Source organism: Ostrinia nubilalis, chromosome 10 (assembly GCF_963855985.1).
Source record: "Ostrinia nubilalis chromosome 10, ilOstNubi1.1, whole genome shotgun sequence".
In the NCBI taxonomy this organism is placed as follows: domain Eukaryota; kingdom Metazoa; phylum Arthropoda; class Insecta; order Lepidoptera; family Crambidae; genus Ostrinia; species Ostrinia nubilalis.
In genome coordinates, this window is record NC_087097.1 from 14,067,405 (window position 1) to 14,089,690 (window position 22,286).

Genomic DNA, 22,286 nt, shown 5'->3' on the forward strand with positions numbered 1-22,286 from the left:
GCAAGTCTTTTATTTTACTCTTAAAATACCTAAATGTTAGTTAAAATTACGACAAGTACTCATTAATTTACAAAGTATCAGTTGCTATCAGTGGTGTTCATTAACAGATAAAATAATAGTTTACAATCATAACGTAGGTATACAGGTGCTCCCACACTGTTGTTAAAAAAAATACTAACATTAGCAAACATTGTCTTAACCAAAATTATGACTACAAGATTAAGAAAATACTAAAGGAAAATATTTGTAGATGAAAACTATAAACTAAACATAATTACAACAACTAAACAAAATATGTACCTACGTCAAGTTTTGTTTACATGCCGAAATGACGTCATAAACATGGCGGACAGCGCAGAAGCCTGTTTTCGCGGGAATAAATATATTCAAAATTTTGAAGTATTTTTATGGCATGAAAGCGGGTTTATTTCGCCGAAATATTTTTTTTGGTGGCTTTTAACGATGAAAAGAACATATTATAGTACTTTGCCAAACAGAGTGGAATACCCTATTATTACAATTTGACCATCAACAGTATCGGTCCCATCATCAACAACAGTATAATGACCATCATCGGTCTCATCAACAACAGTATAATGACCATCATCGGTCTCATCAACAACAGTATAATGACCATCATCGGTCTCATCAACAACAGTATAATGACCATCATCGGTCTCATCAACAACAGTATAATGACCATCATCGGTCTCATCAACAACAGTATAATGACCATCATCGGTCTCATCAACAACAGTATAATGACCATCATCGGTCTCATCAACAACAGTATAATGACCATCATCGGTCTCATCAACAACAGTATAATGACCATCATCGGTCTCATCAACAACAGTATAATGACCATCATCGGTCTCATCAACAACAGTATAATGACCATCATCGGTCTCATCAATAACAGTATAATGACCATCATCGGTCTCATCAACAACAGTATAATGACCATCATCGGTCTCATCAACTACAGTAATGACCATCATCGGTCCCATCATCAACTACAGTAATGACCGTCAACAATATCGGTCCAATTTCTCACATAATTCCAGCAGCTTGTCGTTTCTGAATTTCAAGATAAACAAGAAATATATTTCATTTGCCAAAATCCTATATATAAATATAGTGAGTTCCCCTGGCTGCAACCAGTCTTATAACACTTAATTTTATTACAATGTAGTCTTAAGTCTGACCTAACATGGTTAGTTTATCCACCGCGTCAACCTCGGCACGCCCCTGCCGCGACGATCTAGCTGACCAGTGACACCAACAAGGATTGATAAAATAACCGTCCAGGGGCAGAAAGTCAGAGCCTGAAGTCCAGTAGGTAGGATCGCTACAAACCTTTGTTCAGGAAAGTCTTAGTCACAGTTCAAATTAAAGTCTTGTATAATTTTAAAGAGACAAAAGAAAAGAAACGACAAACTACTGGATAAACATTTAGGCTTAGGCAAACCAATGCTTAAATTTCTTATAATACATTATTTTAATTTCACATAAATACAAATCATAAAATACCCCATCTTTCGGACATCCATACATCCGTCCTTGAGCCAATAATGCCAATTTTGCCAAACAACTACAATTTCCACTCCTTTCAGAGCAAAAAATGCCTGGAAGCATGAACAACCCGCAATATTGTTTCCAGAATCAAAACAAATTATGGTCCTCCAATAGTCTTGGGGACACGTAATAATATAAACCATCTACTAATGCAATGTTAGAATATTATGTCTCGACAAGCCATGTAAGGGAACTGAAACTATTTCATACATATACATAATAATATCTTATATACAATAATAATATCTTAAAATTACTATAATATTACTAAAAACTTTTACAGAATTTAGCAATCTGTAAGCAGAGTTATTTAAAAGCTTAGAAAATGCGAGGTTAAGTTATAAACAATTTATAACAAGAAGCCCGATTTTAATTTGAACCAATTTTATTTCCTGTTTTTCATGTTTGTTCATGGGCATTTCCTTATTAGAATCGAGTTTAAATTTAACAATTTACGAAATTATATTATAATTCTACTTGGTTTTAACTGTTAACACAATTTACCGCATTTATGTTTAAACGGTATAATGATATAATATTCATTGGAATGTTTGCTTGTGTAGGTACATAAAAATATCCTTGGACCTTTTCCGTGGACATTTACACCAAGTTTCTAGTCGCAAACTAAGCAACGTTTGTACTATGGATACTAGGATATAAACAAAATATAACGAAAAATAAAAAACGGATATAAAAAGGGTCGAACAAAGATAAGGGAAACCAGAAGAAAAATTAGAGAGAAGGAAAAAAATAGTTTCCTTGGATACCAAAGATTAATGACCATATAACTTGTCTTTTTTTTTTTTGCTTAATCCAATAGGACACTAAATTATTAAAAAAAAAGTATCGATGAAATTAGGCAGAATTGAGAAGTTTTGACGAAATACCTTCATTCCTATTCTAGCTACTTACAAGAAGAAAATAAGAAGATAAAAATAAAAGAAAGAGAAAAAAAAAACATGGTACAAGAACTTAAATAAATAAACATAATAATACGGAACGCAATAACACCAGCCGTCATTAACAGCGTTAGTGAACAGACAAAATTATATCGACACCTTCAGGTTCAATTGTCGTATAAACCATTTTGGCCAAATTGAGTTATATATACCATTTTAATCAGAATTTTTTTCTCTATCGAGCTGTATATTCGATATATTGAAATTCGCTAAAAAAATGTTTATACGCCCCAAAAAACTATAGCCTAAAAGATAAATAAATACCTTATAAACGATGTAAAAACCGAATGCTTGTATTTGGTATTTTTGCTAAGATGTATCAACCATACGTTTTTTTAAGCCAGGATGTAAAACTCTCTCGTAATTGAAAATGGTTTTTACGCCCAAAGACATATGGCCAGATATTTGGATCCAACGTCGTAAGTCCACGTATTCAATATGGTAATTATCTGTTTCATATTCATATTCATTTGTTTATTGCATCACATATGTGTGTATGGACAGTAAGTAAGTTTTTCTTAATTAAAAAGTTAAATAAAGTTGATTGTTTCTACTTTTAAAGATAATAACTAGATAGGTAGGTATATAAGGTTGCTTTCCAGGTCCAGTACATTCATGAATTGATCTCGACTAAATGTGATGAATTCAAGACTTTTAAACAAAGCAAACAAGCCATAGTGTGCTCATGAAGGCTATATACCCTTTTGATATGCTCTGTAATAATTTATTACTTTACAAGTACTATTAGGGATGATGACTAGGTAATGAAATCGAAATTAGAAAATATTACTCATTTTTTTTTTCCATAATCGAATAATTACAGTGTTATGTTGAGTTGAAATGTCGCGTGACGTCACTTTTGAGTAAAAATTCTACTCTAGCGTGACGTATCGCGCCATTTCAACTCGATGTAGCACTGTTATTATTTAATTATGAAAGAAAATAAAAAATATGAGTCTAATATTTTCTAATTATCTGTCTGACGGACAAATAATTGAAATTTTGTCATCTAGCCTTTACTTTTAGCTGTACTTTAAATTTGGGTTTCTTGTAAAGATATAAATTCCTTAGAGAAATTCTCAAAAAATTACAAATCCTTCTCCTGAGCATACGGGGGCTCTTCTCTTTATGCAAAATTTATCATAACCAAACGAATTCAATATGAGTCAGCAGAGAACCAGGAAAGCTGTCTTCATGTTTTGCTGTAATTGTATTTTTTTGTTCAAAATTTATGGTGATTAGTTTTGTTTAAAATTATTAGTTTTGCCATAATTTTCCTGCAAAATTGTAAAAAAAAAACAATAAACTTGTTATTTTTCGTATGCAAGCAAATTTATTATTTCTACCTCAGCCAAATATAGTTTTTACACTGTTAAATATCTTTGTGCAAATTCTCTAAACAATAAAAGCCTGAAAATAGTAAACAATACATTATTTACATGTATAGTTTTAATAATACATTTGAATAAATCACTTTATCAATGGGTATATAAACCAAAAAAATTACATCTAATGGTCTTTAAGCCATCAATTTCAGTCTCGTGTTTACTAAAAAATCAAATACGACGTAAAGAGTTATTTTTAGGTCCAATATAATGGGTCGTATAAACCACCGAGTGCCTTTTTTAAGGACGTAACTCCAAGCTAACTTTAAAACTACTGAAGATACCCATTTTTTAAATATCTAGACTTTTTCATCGCAAGAATTGAAAAATGTTTTCTCTTGGTCATTTTTTTATAACTTCTCAAATAAAAAAGTTACGATTTTTTTATTAAAAAAAAAAACGTTTTTTGGCTCTCCTGAAAAGTAGGGTTTTGGTTTATACGACAATTGAACCTGAAGGTATCGATATCATTAGTTATTAATCACCATAAAGTTTGGACTGTTAATTACGATTACTTAATTGGGAAAAAAAAATATGTGCAAAACACACACACTATGACACTCCACCATACACTACACACTTGTAATATACCGACCATGCTACAGTGCTTGTTTAATTTAGTTTAATTTATAATATCTCATTTCATATTTATAAAGTTTATAGATTTTAATACACAATTATTATTTGATTGGCGACTTGAAATTTAATACCGTATTCACATGTAATTTGCTTACTTAGTTTTTGAATTGTTTTAGTGTTCATTTATCTACCCACTTTAACTTATTTTAAAATGTTTTAGCAGTAGAATGTGTTTCTTTAACTGGCTTATGTTCAAGTTGTATCTTCCTCCACATTTATGTACCATTAAATGCTATTGAAACATTGTTAAACAAAATAAAATATAATAAAATTGCATAAAGCTGAATTCAAGGACTTATTTAATCATGTATTTGAAGAGTTGTTGTTTTTATTTCTCAAAATTTGATAAAAAAATGTATTTTACAAATAGATGTCTAAAGCTGAACTAGAGATTCATTTATAAACAAAGAAAATTGAAATACTTAATATTACACTAAATGATTTATTTTGCCATATTTTATAAGTATTATATAGAAACAGTATCCGTAATAATATTAATCAACTAAATTTACGGATCGTTGTCAATTTCTTAAATTTTAGTACATTTTAGTTGTATAACGACTAGCACGAATTTTTATCATCCAAATATGTTGCTAAGATAGGTAGGTTGTTTTCAATACAATGTTTCACATTTGTTTTATAGTGGTAATGAACTTGGTTTGAAATAATGTGTAATTTAAGAGAACGTAAGTGATTATAGTGTGATTGTGTGTAAAAGAGATTGTATAAGACGCTATCGGTAGAATCCAAATAATTAGAAATGAATCAAGGTATACAATATTATCAAGGACCTAGGTACCATTAAACAGTGATTATATACATGGTATATTTGTTTTCACTGCTTTTAGCACACGAGGCTGTAAAAAGACCCGTAGACTTTGGAATCGTTCGGCCAATCTGACATTTAAATACAAATTATTATGCGTTGAGCATATCAGAGACAGCATAAATATTACATTCCACTGGATGGATGTACCGGTAGTAATCATGTAATGAACCAAGTGTTTTTAATAGTGTAAGTAAACTAAATTTAGAAAAACCATCAATCAAGATTAGGATATGTACATAGCCTACAATGGATTATATGAGTCGGAATGGCATGGAGGGGTAAAGCAGCAGACTACAGAAAAATGCCACGAGACTAGAAGAAAGACTTATCGAATATAATACATCCAAAAGAAGGAAATAACTAGACACGGTGTTAAATCATCCGGGCGGTGAGATAAAGAAGATAAGAAAGAAAAAAAAAAAAAAAAAAAAAAAGACGTAGTGAATATATACGATTTTTTTTAAATTGTTTTTGAAATTCATTTTATTTTACTCGTCAATTTGACCCGACATATTTTCAAATATAATATTGTAGTTTAAATCTGACAAATTTTAGTTGTATTTGGTATCTAACTATGCGATTTTTTAATATGAAAACTATTTTTGATATTTTCCTACACAATGGATTATTGGAATAAATTTCATGCTTTGTTTTATTTTTTTTTTTAATCTGACAAAGTCCCCCTATTTTCGACCATAAGTTAAACAACACTGCCATACGAGGACTATTTACCACCAGTACAATTCTGCTCTGAGGGATGTTTCTTAGATTTGATATTATACTAGAGCACAGCATTATCAGTTCAGATGGGTGTTACAATTTCACAACTTAATAAATACTAAAGCAAAGCCCCTAAGGGCCTTACCGGCCTTTGCGACGTCACCAAGCTGCTCCATCCAAACTCTTTCGATCTTTCTTCGAAGTATTTGCACCACCCTTCTGCACCGCTGCCGCCGGCCGCTGGCTCGAAGACTCGCAGCACCACATCTTCATCAGGTCTTCGATTCGAGAAAGCAGCATCCCATACGGTTTTCAGGTCTGAGCCAGAGAACAGGTTCCATTCTGAAACTTAGACAAGGACGTATTAGCAAAAGTGCTCGAATCCCACTTCTGATGTTAGAGTTTTGGGCATTAGTCATTTGTAAATTAGGAAATATTAATGTATTAAAGCAGATTCTTTAATTAATAAAGTTACCACAAAAAGAAGAATAATAGTAAGCAAAATCTAGCATAAATACTTTATGCTATATTCCTATCATATCGTATTATACCATGGAAATATATAGGACTATAATACTGTAATTTAATAAGTTCCAAATTAAAAATCCAATTTCAAATTCAAATAGTTTATTCAGTATAAATCCCTTTTCCAGGGCATTTATACACGTCCCAAATATAGCTTGCCCTACCACCACTTCGGGACATCATGGGCTGGTGCTGAGAAGAAATGGCGGAAGAAACTCAGTCACCTTTGTCAGCCTCTTTTCCAACCAGATACAACAATTTATAACTTACATAAAAATGAATAATCTAGCAGTAATTAAGTCTTATTTATTATTAACATTTTGACGGTATTTTGTATAACCAGTATTTATAATCAAACACACAGAACACAAGTTCTAAGTTAGGTTACGTTAAGACTTAGGTTTTGGTTAGGTCAAGAGTTAGATTTAGGTTAGGTTAAGACTTAGGTTTTGTACCATAACATAACCAGCAACTATTAGCATTGTCCTTCTTTATACTGGTCAACAAACTACCGACCCGACCCCGTGGCATGTCACCATCAATTGGCCAGGTGTCAAAATAATAGCCCTGGCGCAGCCACATAGCCAGGTGTTAATACAATATCACAATAATACAATACAATAACACAACAAGCACAATAATAGTACCAATAAACAATGTACACTTAACTTTGGTCAGCATCACCTCAAAGATCCATCGAGACTGCCTTTCAACGAGGAATTCCATATATTTATACCCATACTCCTACCTTTCCTCTACTCAACTCTGATTGGTCACTTAAGACGACCAATCAGAAAACAGGAAGTTAGATAATATAATTAATATTTAAACGGACCCGGAAGTTGGAATTTCTCATTTTACAATATTTGTTTTTGATCAAAGGATAGTAAGTTGGCTTATTAATTATACATTTAATAATATTTAATAAATATTAATAATTATCCAAATCTGGATATCTTACAATAAATTCTATAAACAGGAAGTTCGAATATATTATAACTAATAATATTAAAACGGACCCGGAAGTTGGAACTTCTCATTTTACAATATTTATTTTTGATTGAATATTAGCCAGTTGGCTTATTAATTTATCAATTTAATTATATTTAAGAAACATTAATAACCACTATCCAGAAGCCGTAAATCTTACAATAAATTCTTATTTGCAAACGGAAGTCCTAATTTTATCTGACAGTTAATATGGTGGCTGTTTGATACTTGGTGTGTGTGATGTTATAGAAAGTTAATTAATAGTGTAGTTACTAATATTAATTATAGGACACATGAAATATTAATATCAATCAGGTATGTACATAATATATAATTAATCTAACACACGCGATTGCGCACGACGCAGGCCACACGAAGACTAAACACAAGACGTCCCAATTGAGACGTATTTGATGTGCATGTGGATTGAGTGATCCTAGCGTCAATCTTAACAAAAATCGAGGAAGTTTTACTTAAAATATGTTAAAACATTGCGATGAAGTTTAAAAATTTGTTAAACCTAAGATAAAAATGTTATGGCCAATAAATAGGAGCACTCATACCGCACGCTTTAAGAAAACGTCAACATGTTTATTTCAGAAAATAAAGCCTTTCCACTTCTTTTTATAGTATAGAAAAATTGTTAAGAATATGTTAAAACTATTAACAAATTCAGAAATTCCTTGCACGTCCCGTTCCAAAGTTATGACGATTATTTAGGATCACTCACACCGCACACGGGCCGTATGAGTGCTCTTCAAAATCATGACTATTTATTAATAAATACGTTTTATTTCTGTTGGGAAATGTGTGCAAACTGACGAGCGAATTTGTTAAAGAATAAGTGTGACAAAACTTAAAAGCTGAAGGAAGAAATTAACCTTTATTCTTTCCTCCAATATGCCGTGTGAGTGATCCTTACTTTTACCTCTATCTGCTCATATGTAGTTCGTAGGCAGACTGAGATAGTATCTAAAATTGTTAATTGTTTTTAACAATTATTTGGCATATATTTTGCTTTTATTAAGGTCATAATTTAAGAAATATCAGGCTTAGATGATTCCTAAAGGAAAATGTTGATTAGGGTACGTATGATTTTTTATTTTGAGAGACTGTTTCGATTCATCAGAAGTTTTCCTAAGGACGTTTTATCAAAAATAATCCTAAAGGAATTATTTGAAAAAATCTGCTACTAGCAGCATTTTTTCAATTTGGTGGCGCCCGCGGAGACAATAGGAGGTCGCAAAGTTGAAATTCGTAAAGAGCTGCCGTGTGTAACCTGTACTTATAAACCTACATCCTTAGTTTTATATGCAGCCTTTCTACATTGTTTATCATGCCATATAGCATGACATAAAGAAAATTCCAGTTCAGTGTTTATTTAAAACGCCTAAAGTATGTAGGTATGTCAAGTAAAACAGAATGTTAACATAGAATCCTATCCTACTAATATTATAAATGCGAAAGTTTGTGTGGATGTCTGGATGTTTGTTACTTTTTCACGCATAAAACTGCAGAACGGATTTTGATGAAACTTTACAGTATTATTGTTTATAACCCAAAATAACATATAGGCTATAATTTATGACGATATATGACAAACTAAATTTCACGGGGGTGAAGCCGTGGGCAAAAGCTAGTATAATATAAACAGGACACAAAACACCTAAAGTATATACCTAGGTATGTCAAGTAAAACAGAATGTCTAGAAGAGTAGTTAGCCAATAGGAATAAAATATAAACAGGACACCTAATACATATTAGATTGCATTGGTTTTGCATTGTCACGTCTGACGAATCAAAACAGTCTCACAAAAAAAAAATCATATGTACCCTAATCAACGTTTTCCTTTAGGAATCATCTAAGCCTGATATTTCTTAAATTATGACCTTAATAAAAGCAAAATATGCCAAATAATTGTTAAAAACAATTAACAATTTTAGATACTATCTCAGTCTGCCTACGAACTTACATATGAGCAGATAGAGGTAAAAGTAAGGATCACTCACACGACATATTGGAGGAAAGAATAAAGGTTAATTTCTTCCTTCAGCTTTTAAGTTTTGTCACACTTATTCTTTAACAAATTCGCTCGTCAGTTTGCACACATTTCCCAACAGAAATAAAACGTATTTATTAATAAAAAGTCATTATTTTGAAGAGCACTCGTACGGCCCGTGTGCGGTGTGAGTGATCCTAAATAATCGTCATAACTTTGGAACGGGACGTGCAAGGAATTTCTGAATTTGTTAATAGTTTTAACATATTCTTAACAATTTTTCTATACTATAAAAAGAAGTGGAAAGGCTTTATTTTCTGAAATAAACATGTTGACGTTTTCTTAAAGCGTGCGGTATGAGTGCTCCTATTTATTGGCCATAACATTTTTATCTTAGGTTTAACAAATTTTTAAACTTCATCGCAATGTTTTAACATATTTTAAGTAAAACTTCCTCGATTTTTGTTAAGATTGAAGCAAGGATCACTCAATCCACATGCACATCGTATTTGAGTATTCACAGCGCGAGCGCTTATAACATATCTGCTTTTGTTTTTATATAATATCATTGCTTGAAGCCAATATACCCAATGTGTGGCGCCAAACCGGTTTTACTTTAGTTAACCGGTCAATTAAATGCGTTGTTTGAAACTAAGGTAAAATAGAGACTTTTCTCAATAAGCGTCACGTCCACATCGTTTAACTTTGCTAAGAAACACATTACCACTCCTTTGCGTCGCGCAGTCGGGTAAAAACTAAAAACATTAAATGCTTACCTAACATAAAATCTTAAATTGTCAATTTTTACATACTTTATAATCATGAAAATAACCAAAGCACAAACCTAAAACCTACCTATCTATTACAGTTAGGTATTTAAACTCCACTTGGCACATCGCAACCAAAAATAAACATTAAGCGCGATAAAAAATCAAATATTGATCACGTAAAATAAGCCTACGATAACATCTTGTTATCTCTTAATTTAAATAAGGATAATCATCGCTCAAAAATAAAGCATCTCTATATACAAATAAGAGTCATAATCGCTGGCAGAAAATAGATAAGCCGGGAGTCAGTCGAGTTATAAACAGTATCACTGCGGCTTGCGCGTGCGCCGGTTGGCAAGATGGCCGCGTTAAGGTTATTTCTGTTTTCGTTGCTTGTGGCGGTTGTTGCTAGCCAAGGGCCCAATCCTGTGGTGAGAGTGACCAGTGGACTCCTGCAGGGATCGTGGAAAGTGTCCACTAATGGAAGAAATTATGCAAGCTTCGAGGGAGTACCGTATGCGCGGCCGCCGGTCGGGAAATATAGATTTAGAGTAAGTTATTCTGGAGCTTTATATATTTTTGTATGTTTATTTTTACTTTCTTATAGCTTAGGTAATAAGCAAAATCTTAGATTGATAAAATAATAAATATTTCGTTAATTTATAAAATACTAAAGCAATGCCGCCATTAAAATGATAACAGAAAGTTGTGTAGGCGGCTTCTGTGCTGTGTAGCTTAACACAAGTTTCACAAAACCTGTATTTATAATTATGTTGTGGACTCGCAGTTCAAGGCACTGCTGCACAACTTATTAAAACTTGTCAAGTTGCATTAAAAGTAACCTAACAAGTTGTATGTTGTTGTTTATAAACTTTTCGTACTTGTAATGTGTAAAATTTGAGCAATTTTGCAAGTTAACGGAAATAATTTTGGAAGTTAGCAGCAATATTTTTGGAAGACAATGAAGAGCTGTTAAACTTAAATGATATTAAGTATGTTAAGTACTTAGTACCTCATTGGAAGCAGTTAGCTATCAGATAGCTCAGTCTTGGAAAGTTCAAAGTACAATTAACCAGCCATTGAATCAATGTTATATCTATACTATCTATATTTATATTTAAATGCGAAAGTAACTGTCTGTCTGTCTGTCTTGCTTTCACGCCTAAACCACTGAACCGATTTTGATTAAATTTGGCATAGAGATAGTTTGAGTCCCGCGAAAGGACATAGGATAGTTTTTATCCCGGTTTTTGAAACAGGGACGCGCGCGATATAGTTTTTCTGTGACACACAAAATTCCACGCGGGCGAAGCCGCGGGCGGAAAGCTAGTGTGTCTATAGAACATCAATGTTTCTTGCTATGATATCCAGTTGTCATAGGTATGTTTGAAGACCTGAAAAATCCTTAATTTTAATTTAACAAAATGAAAGGAAACGTATCTCGTGGATCTTTAGGTTGATTATAAGTTTGTGACACATTTGTCTAACCTCTCTCGTCTGAGATGTCGGAGATGACATGAGTATTAATGTCTTTTATCTAATTAAGTCATCAAGTAAAAATCTATACTAATAATAAATCTGTAGAGAAGTCCGTCTGTATGTTCCTTATAGAAACAAAAACTACTTGACGGATTTTAACGAAACTTGGTACAATTATTCTTCATACTCCTGGGCAGGTTATAGTATACTTAAGAATTCCCACGGGAACAGGCATTAGCGGGAAAATCCTTTTGTATGAAAAATCTAAACCGCTTAAGTTAGACGCTTGAAATTTGGTATGTAGGTACCTTAGTAAACTTAAAGCTTAGTTACAACAAGGAATTTCCGAAATTCCCACGGGAGCGGGAAAAAACATTTGTATGAAAAAATCTAAACCGCGTATGATAGATGAAGGTGGTAAAACGGGATCCACGCGTACGAAGTTGCGGGCGGCCGCTAGTTATAACTAATAGTCGCTTCACGACTCCTTAGAATGACATGATTATCAATGATAGGTATCATCATCATCATCATCATGAATTCATGACCCTCTCTTATTTACGAGAGGCAAATGGAATATTTAGTCTACATAGTACAGCCAAAATAATATAATACCAAATAACTAAAGTAATGAAGATTTATGACACAAACAAATATAGCGAGTTCAGACCATTAACTTAATGATTACCTATTAATAATACATGTGGTAATGTTACACACATGTTCATTAATGATAGCGATACCAAATAATAATAAAATAGTACCTACTGGCCGCAAAAAATACATCAAAAGTCCAGGAATTGTGGTCATTTAGTATCTTTTCAAGTTACTCAAGAAGTGTTATATGTATTATTATATGTGAGGGTCAAAGTTCAGTACATAAAAGTCCATAATAATAAAGGAAAAGGACTGAAAGTCCAAATTATTTTTGTCTGAAGGTTTGCATAAAGATTTTTTTAAAGATCAAGCATAAAATTTTAAACGCACAAGAGAAATAAATATATTTTAATTTAAAATTACTTCAGCGTCAAATAGAGTAGTACAGTAACACCTAGACCCGTCACAGAAATTCAAATTCAATTAAATTTCTCCCCGGCCGGGAATCGAACCCGGCATAGCAGTCCGTTCTGAACCACTACACCAAACGGCCGACAACTGTTAAACTCCATACAAAAAGCATCGATTATTGTTACGGTTAATAAGGTGGTGCCTAGGTGGCACGAATTATTTGACGCTAACTGTACCTAACAAAGTAGATATAATAACATAATTAAAATTCAAGTCTAATGAACGATCATTGTTAGTACTGTCACGCTATCCCACCCAAGGTCAATTTGCAGGTACGCTAAAACTAAAAGTAAACCATGCGATAAAAACTGCATTTACAATGTTATTATACAGGGTGTCCCAAAATTTGCACGTCCCACTGACACCAGAGGTAAATGAGCTTAAGACGCATCTAACAAGTATAATAAGTCCATTTTTAAAATAACTATTAAGAGTAAGCTCTGGTCAAATGAGAAGAAACTGGATAAAAGGCGTGTGCGGTGCAAAATTAGTAAAGGCAGTGGCTAGGTACGCAAAAAAACCTTCTATACATATTATGTAAGATTTTTATGTATGTATTACTTTGTATTGTATGTGGTATGCCTCAATAAATAAAAACCAGTATGCCTAGACTAAATCGCGCATATTTTCGCGCAATGCAATATTGAACAAAATACTTGACAACAATACAATATTGAACTACCTACCCAATTCAATTTCTTTGTTCAAATATTCGTTGAAAACATAGGAACGTTTGGGTAGAAAAAAAATTGAATATTTTCTGGGAACTCCATATTATTATGGTTACTATCTATCTCTAAAAATAAACATGCTCACTTGAAAGTTAGCAACAATTATCTCCCAACAATTACATTAAATAAGCATATAATTGCCTAAAACAAAGACTGTAAGAGAAGACAAACCTCTCGCAGAACAAATACGGTATAATTAATATAAAAGGGTTTACTGTGTAAACTTAACAAAAGCCAGTTTTATTATAGTATGCCAGGACGCAGTATGCTCATAGTTTTTTGAAATCAAATCTTTTATTCAGTAGTACACGTCCCAAATATAGCTTCAGTTTTAGTTTCGTAAGAAAATTTTACATGAAAATGAAACTTCTTCATACACTAAGTTTCATAACTGATTTACTCCATAGGTTGCTTGTAAAATTTACTGCAGTAACTATAATACAAATTAATTTGACTCTGTTAAAATGTAGGACAATTAAATTTTCTAAATACCGTGTCTGAGTTGAATACAACCTTTGGGAAATTTCCAACACAAAATAAGTACAGTACATAGGCAATCTTTATGTCACTATAATTAATTGTACAGTCTCATTAGACACTAATCTTAAGACTTAACTACAAGGTTAATTTAACTCACACACATACTACGAGTAGTTCATGTTCAAAGGAGTTGTATGAGACAATGTCTTACGAATCAGTACGAGACGAGAAGAAACGTTTCTCTATTACTTCATTAATCATTTTACAGACAGACAACGAATGATTCTAAAGGTTCAATTAGTAGGTTCAATTTTAACTGATAAGTTATTGCATTAAGCCCAATATCTAGTCAGTTATATACGTCACCGTAAAATTGTGAATTCCGTCAGATTATAATCTGACGTAGTTTAATTACAATCTAACCTAACCTAACCCACTGTTAGTTTACAATCTAATGCGTTATATTATAAACTAACAGAGTTCACAATTTCACGTTGACATAATTATACACTAAGGAATCAGACATTTCATTTTGACAGCTCATAGATAATTTAGGAAAATCGCAACATCCTTTCCTGAGAAGCTGATGTAAAACTCTGAAACATTTAGACCTATCAATTAGCCAATTAAGGCAACCAAATATTAATTAGGTATTTACACCCCGATGAGTGGAAAATTCCTTTAGTGACCCTTCTGCATGAATGTGTCGAGGGTTCCATACGAGTAGCGTTAATTAATTACCTAACAAAGTCAGAATGGACCCGTTTGTGCCAACCCTGCCAGGGCTGTGTTACACTAATTGTTTGTTAATTAGAAGCACGTATCATACGCGCAAACTAACCGCAGAGCGAATATGAAATTATTTGATACATAGTTGACATTTGAGTTATTTACATTAAACATGATGTTTAATGTACAACTTGAATATAAATAGACTACAGTGAAATTCGAATCTACGACCTTTTCCGTATCACCAATCTCATGTTAATTAAATTAATTACTTTTTTAATGGGTTTAGAAACTTACTTACCTTACTTATCCTTATTACTATACTACCTAGATATTGCTCACGTTTCTTTCAACAATCATCATGAGTAAACATTTTATCAACGGGATTGTACAATATGTTTACTTTTACAAAAAACATATCTCTCATTTTAATCCTCAGTTGCCAATTACTGAGCTTGACAAGCACATTTGTGAGGTTTACCACAACATATTAACATGACAATGGCCTAACCAATAGACATACTTATTGGTACATGGACAACCTTTGAGGTGACAGTCTGTATAGGCAACGAACTATAGATTTACATAATACTAACTACATAATAATGTGCATACCGCACGAAACTATAATCCCAATAAAAAAAATGAAAATTCGAAGAAGCACTCGTATTTCGATGCCCATCGACCAAATCTGGCCAAATCTCTCATTCATGATGGAATTGTCAACTTTAGTAGAATTCAAAACCCAATATGGCTCCACGTCCTCTTGTTGCAGTTTTCGAAATTAGCATTTTCAGAAATAGGTACACGTGCAATGCTAATCCCGTTTCATCAACGAACTAACTTCGTGAAAATTTTAAAAAACATTACGGTGAATTGAAACAAAAAATACAACTATCAAGGTACCAAAAGTATCATCTCTACTCTAAAAACTGTCGTAGGCGGAGCCGCGGACAAAAGCCAGTTAAAAATAACAACTGCGGTCCCGATACTAATTATTGCAAACTATGATACTCGCCAATTACTTGACCGCTTGTACAGTCAGCGACAATAGTGGTCATAGCGACATAGCGACAACATTATGTCATAGGTACCAAAGCCGCTCTCTAATGCCGTTTTGCATAATTTTGGATTGTTATTAATAACTTATTATTGACGACTGCCTATGTGGCCGGAGTGGTCTGTATTTCTGGATTATAGAGCCTGGTTGAATTATGCTAGAATCAAGTGAAAAACATCAAATAGAGCCTACCAAAGTGTATATTGTTGTGACATTAAAACATGATTAAAAAAATAAAAGATATAAAAATAAGTAAAAACAAATTAGCATCAAAAAGGATCACTGGCGGAACTGCCAGCAGCACGGATCATCCATCTCAAATGACAGCGACAGATCGACCCAAAATTCGGAAACAACGTATGTTGGCGACAATGCCGACAATAGGCAATACACAATAAGCAATTTATACATACATATTACCCAATACACAATTGAGAATAGGCTTCGGCGTCGAAATGCCGATTCAAGAGGTATTATCATTTATTTTCTGTACCTATGTTAGCTTTTTAAGAGCACCTTTACACGATTCCATTACTAACTCTATCACTAACTACCTACCATCTATTGTAGTGAACTCTCTCATATGCAGACCAGACAATAAGTAAAGACAGTACATTGAAGTACGAGGAATATCTTCATCATGACGACTGACAGTGTGGTGGTTGGAATGAAGCAATGACAATATTATAGTGTGACAAGGCTATTTGTGTGTGAGGAGATGGAGGCCTATATGTAAGTAAAAATGACTCCAACTAATATACCATTAGTTGGAGTCATTTTTCATGTCCATGTCACACAATAATATTTATCTATTAATTTTATCACTACGACTGTACACAGTGCCATCAAACCGCAGCGTCTTTCCATTCTATACATAGCCAGAACGCAAGGGTGTGAAACTAATCGAGTATAGTTTGGATGTGACTTTTTTTACTAAGCTCCTCCAAACTATACACGACCAGTACGCATACGCTGCGTACTGCTCGCGTATACTTTGTAGTGACTTAGGTCAATTATCTTACTCCAAAATATACATCGTCAGTACGCATACGGACTAATCATGTATGTATTGTAATAAGTTCGCGATTACAATGTATACGCGAGTACTTAGTTGCATGCTCGTCATTTTGACTTATTTACCTCTCTTTCTATTACATATTAATTCATAACTGCGTGTCTACTTTAAACATTGAATCAATTTCGACACGTGCCATTGTTTTGATAAAGAGCTTTTTGGTGTTTCATATTCTGCCATAGAAAAGATATTTGTTTTGGGGCTGAATAACTCTGAAATTAAGAATTATGTATGTGAAAATGATTTTTGTTCTTGAGATAAAAGCTTATAAATAAAAATGAATATCCCTGGACATTTTACACTGCGCTTCTAGTCCCAAACTAAGCAAAGCTTGTACTATGGGTACTAGATAACGGATATAAACATACTTAAATACTTTTTTTGTAAATACATACTTATTATACATAGAAGACACCCAGTCCAATACAAACAAATATCAAAATATGTTCATGCACACAAATTAATGTTTGTACTGTGCGGGAATCGAACCCGCTACCTCCGGAACAGTTATCCGTTTCGAACCACTACACCGAACGGTCGACAATTTTAGTTAATAATGCACGTTTAACTTTCTTCATTCACTCTCACTAATAAATAATTGTTATTTAATTTGAAATCTACCTAATCAATTTAATTTCAGAAACCACTTACATTAGTGTTATAAATCTAGATTTATTATAATAATATGTAGATTCAGTAAAATAATAATATTTTATGTAAAAATTAATGAATTTAAAAATGGCATCACCATACGTGATCTACATAGGTAGTTCTTATTTCTAATCTCGAGGACAAAGCACGAGCATAATATCTAATAAATGTAATAATTTTAAATATAATTCCATATTTTATTAAATCAAATAAACTAAACACACTCTAGTCAACTGTAAGTGGTGTAGTATAGTTTGGAGCGAAGACGGAATCCATCCACGACACAAACTATACACGATCAGTACGCAAAATTCGTGTATAGTTTGTAGTGACCGACTTACAAAGAGACACTCCAAAATATACACGAGCAGTTTCCTATGGGTGCGTTCTGGCCATGTATAGAACGGAAAGACGCCAAACCGCAAAGCATTTGCCAATTTGTGCCGAATGCAATGTGTGTAATTAGAATTGTCCACTGAATTCAGTGGCGCGTCATCACTGTAACGTGGACAAATGGACCAGTTAATTGACTGAAATACATATTTGGGTATTTCTTATGAAATCTCAAAATTTGAAAATTTTTTTAAATTTCTTTTTTTTTACATGAACTTAGATATTTTTTGCAGAGATCAGAAAAGTTACTTTTAAAGATCTGTCCAGGGGTATTGGTCTTCCATATTTTTTTATATTACCTATAAAAAATGAGGTTTAAAAAAATTAATAAATGAGGGAATGATTAACGGAGTGAGGGAATGATTTATTATTATATTATAGTAAAAAACAACATGTACAAATGGCATATTGGCATGCTTTAAGTTTTGACAAGTATTTCGGGTATTCACTAGTCTAAGTTTTTACTTGAACTTTCGCTTTTTCCTTTAAATATTTTAATCTTTCTTTTTCCCGCAGGTTTTTCAAAGATTCAGTATTATTTTTCATTTTTCTCGCCTTTTTCTATCGTACTCTTTCTTTTTTATTTATTTTTTTGCATCACTCAACTTCTTTTTTCGTGCTATTTTGCTTCCACATACATGCACCTCTTTTAAATTAAATACCAGGAAATACAAGTTACATGAAATAAATAAGCCTAGGCGCAGACCATCGATTTTTCGTCGGCCGATAGTTTAGTCGGGCAGTTAATCAGTATGGGCATGTATGGAAGTTCGCACATTACGCCGATTTGATTTGGCCGACTAAATAGTTGAATACGATTCCCAACTGCCTTCCAACTAAAGTATCGTCCAACTATCGGTCGATAGCTTGATCAGACGGCGCTCCTCTACGCGCGCGCAGACTGGCCGATTTTTCGTCGTCCAACTCGGCCGATAGCTTCAGTTTGCTCCTCGTTTTTGGCGGGAAAGGTTATTATTACTAATTAATTGATTTAACTAGTTATTACTCTCGATTTCACTTTTTCATGATCATTTCCCTTTCATCATCATCATTTCAGCCACAAGGACGTCCACTGCTGAACATAATCCAATGACTTCCACATCGCACGGTTGGTCCCGGCCTGCATCCAGTGCCTTCCTGCTACCTTTATCAGGTCATCGGTCCACCTTATGGGTGGACGTCCCACGCTGCGTTTTCCGGTACGCGGCCTCCATTCCAGAACCTTGTTGCCTCATGCCGTCAGTTCTGCGTACTATGTGCCCTGCCCACTGCCACTTCAGCTTGCTAATCCGTTGGGCTATGTCAGCGACTTTAGTTCGTTTACGGATCTCCTCATTTCTGATTCGATCTCGTAAAGAAACACCGAGCATAGCCCTCTCCATAGTACGCTGTGCAACTTTGAGCTTCTGTATAGGGTCTATAGTGAGAGGCCACGTTTCCGAGTCATCACAGGATGAACACGGACAAAACGAAGCTTATGTCGAACGTCCATGTTGCGCTCGATTCTTGAGATTGTTGACAAGTATGTCTACCTCGGACAAACGATTCAGCTAGGTAGGTCCAATTTCGAGAAGAAGGAGGTCAATTTCCTTTTCATGATGTATGAGATGATTTTTATTAAACTTTTATCTTTTATGTAACAATCTGAATTTCGAGCAGTTGAAGCCGCAGGCATGAGTTAATTTGGTATAGAAAAAATTATAATATTTCTGGGAAACATTCTACGCGACTGATCTCTTCAACAGCTCTCTATCGAATGAAGCAATCGGCCCGATTTTAAATCGGCGGTCTGTGCACCCACACCCGATTCAACTGTTTAGTTGAATCAGTGTGAGCACTGAGAGCCCAACCCAACTAAACTATCGGCCGACTAAAAATCAACGGTGTCTAAACAATCTAAAAAACCGCAGATTACTGGATAAATCATTCCCTCACACGACCGTCATTCCCTCACTGCACTTAGAAGTGAGGGAATGACTGTGAGGGAATGACGAATTTTAACTTAAGCTACAAAAACACCGACACATAACCTCAATTTGCTTGTTACATTTTTAATATGTATTTTAATCCCAAAAACGCATAAAACCAACAAATTTTAATGATAAATATTAAAATGCTTAATACATTAATGTAACGTGAGGTAATGATCGTCATAAATTTAACTTTTAACAATTTTACGCAAAATATTTTTTTACACGAACTAACCTACTGTTGAGAAGAAATTGCCATCTTGAATCATTTGAGAGTGTATCCAGGTACTAAAAACTTAAAGTTGCGTTACTAAATATCGTTTGACACATTCAGAAATCGAATATTCGTAATAGGATGAGGGAATGATTTTATTTGGCGGGACACATTTAAAATCGAATCATTGTTTTTATAAAGAAGAACGGTCACGCCCCATACAAAAAAAACCCAGACCCGACAGAAACGAGACATACCTCAGTTTTTTTGTCATGTCTTAATTAGTTAAATTATATATTTTTTATATTCGAAATCTATGTATAACACCAAAATATTACCCTTTGTTTTTGTTCAGGCGTTATACAAAAACTAATACAAAATGCCTATTAATCACCAAAATTGGTAAATGTATATACCTAAATGTCTATTACAGCTGCTATGGAATGTATCTAGTTGACCTGGAGATACAGCCGGATTATACAGGGTGGTTATACATATGGAACCATAAGTGATCTCACTCGATTATTTCTAAACTATACAAGATATCGAAAAACTAGTTACTGATTCTGAAAGTGCTTCACGAGCTCTTTCAAATGGTGCCCATAATAGGTTACAGATTATGGAAGCTGGTAACATTGAATTTTTGGATTTTGTAACTTCTCGTTTCCACCCTGTATAATCCGGCTGTATCTCCAGGTCACCTAGATACATTCCATAGCAGCTATTTAGGTACATACATTTACCAATTTTGGTGATAAATAGGCATTTTGTATTAGTTTTTGTATGACGCCTGAACAAAAACAAAGGGTAATAATTTGTTGTTATACATAGATTTCGAATATAAAAAATATATAATTTAACTAATTAAGACATGACAAAAAAACTGAGGTATGTCTCGTTTCTGTCGGGCCTGGGTCACAGATGACCGTTCTTCTTTGTTGTTGTAAGATGAAAGCTTTTATGGACAATAACAAACATCTTTCTTACATATTTGCATAATTTTATTATTAAAAATATTGATATATTTCAAGTTAATAGGCATTTTAGTAATAATTTTGGACTAAGGGACAAGGTGAGGGAATGATTTTCACGGTAATAAAGTAGCCATATCTTTTTTTTCTTTAGAGGTAATAGGTTTTCTTTTTATGCAATAGTGGTATCGACAGCGTACATTCAAATAAAAAAAAGACTTATGTAATTTAATGCATGTGACTCGGCACTAATGGCTCGGGAATCAAATTTCGCAATTTGATGAGAAATACCCATTTATTATAATACAATATCCCTAACTTACTAATGTTATTGGTTTGGAACTTATAGCGAAAGTGCTTAACTCTGCCTGTTTTACATTTACGCATAAAGTTGCATGTATTATAGGTATATGAAAGATTTACCAAGAGAAGGCTATCTTTTGTCGTTTAAAGCAGGCGATTTATGGAATAGAATTTTTATGGCGGAATCCATGATACCTCTTCTGATTCTGATCTGAACATACGAGTATTTTTTGTAATCCTACCTAAAAGTAAAAGTTAAACTTGATTTAAAAAAGACTGATTCGAAATTGACTCGTCCATGAATCGAACCGTGGCCCATTCTATCAAAAGCTGTTTTAACGCTCCACTGGCTGTAAAATTTTATTATTATATTTCATGCACCAACTGAAAACAATGTTTGTCCCCACTTCTAAGAGCTGAAATGTATGTAGCCTTGTTCAGAAATCTTAAAGCATTTTTGTCAAGACGAGATCCTTGAGAAATTGCAGGTTTTGTGATATTCATACTCGAAAACCCGTATCATTTTAGCTAAAAATATATTTATTACTTACTGAGGTTAGATATGTACTTTGGTTAAAATAGTAGCTCATTTTTTCTGAAAATGGTAGACTTTTTAACAGCAGCATATTCTTCATCTTCTTTCTGTATTAGTGACAAATTCCAATGGAACTCATGACTCTCTTAGTAGAACAGTTTAATACTCTAAATCACTAGACTAGAATAAACTTATTTACATCTTTAACTAGAAAACAATTGCCTCGGGCAG

General features: G+C 33.4%; 1 protein-coding gene across 1 annotated transcript in view; it reads left to right on the forward strand.

The window, feature by feature from the left end:
* The first annotated feature begins 10,711 nt into the window (after nt 1-10,711).
* Nucleotides 10,712-22,286, forward strand: part of LOC135075333 (carboxylic ester hydrolase-like) — a 56,521-nt gene continuing 44,946 nt past the window's right edge. Inside the window, exon 1 of the mRNA XM_063969750.1 lies at nt 10,712-10,947. Coding sequence (XP_063825820.1) covers nt 10,756-10,947 — 192 coding nt within the window. The 5' untranslated portion in view covers nt 10,712-10,755. The remainder of the gene's footprint in view (nt 10,948-22,286) is intronic.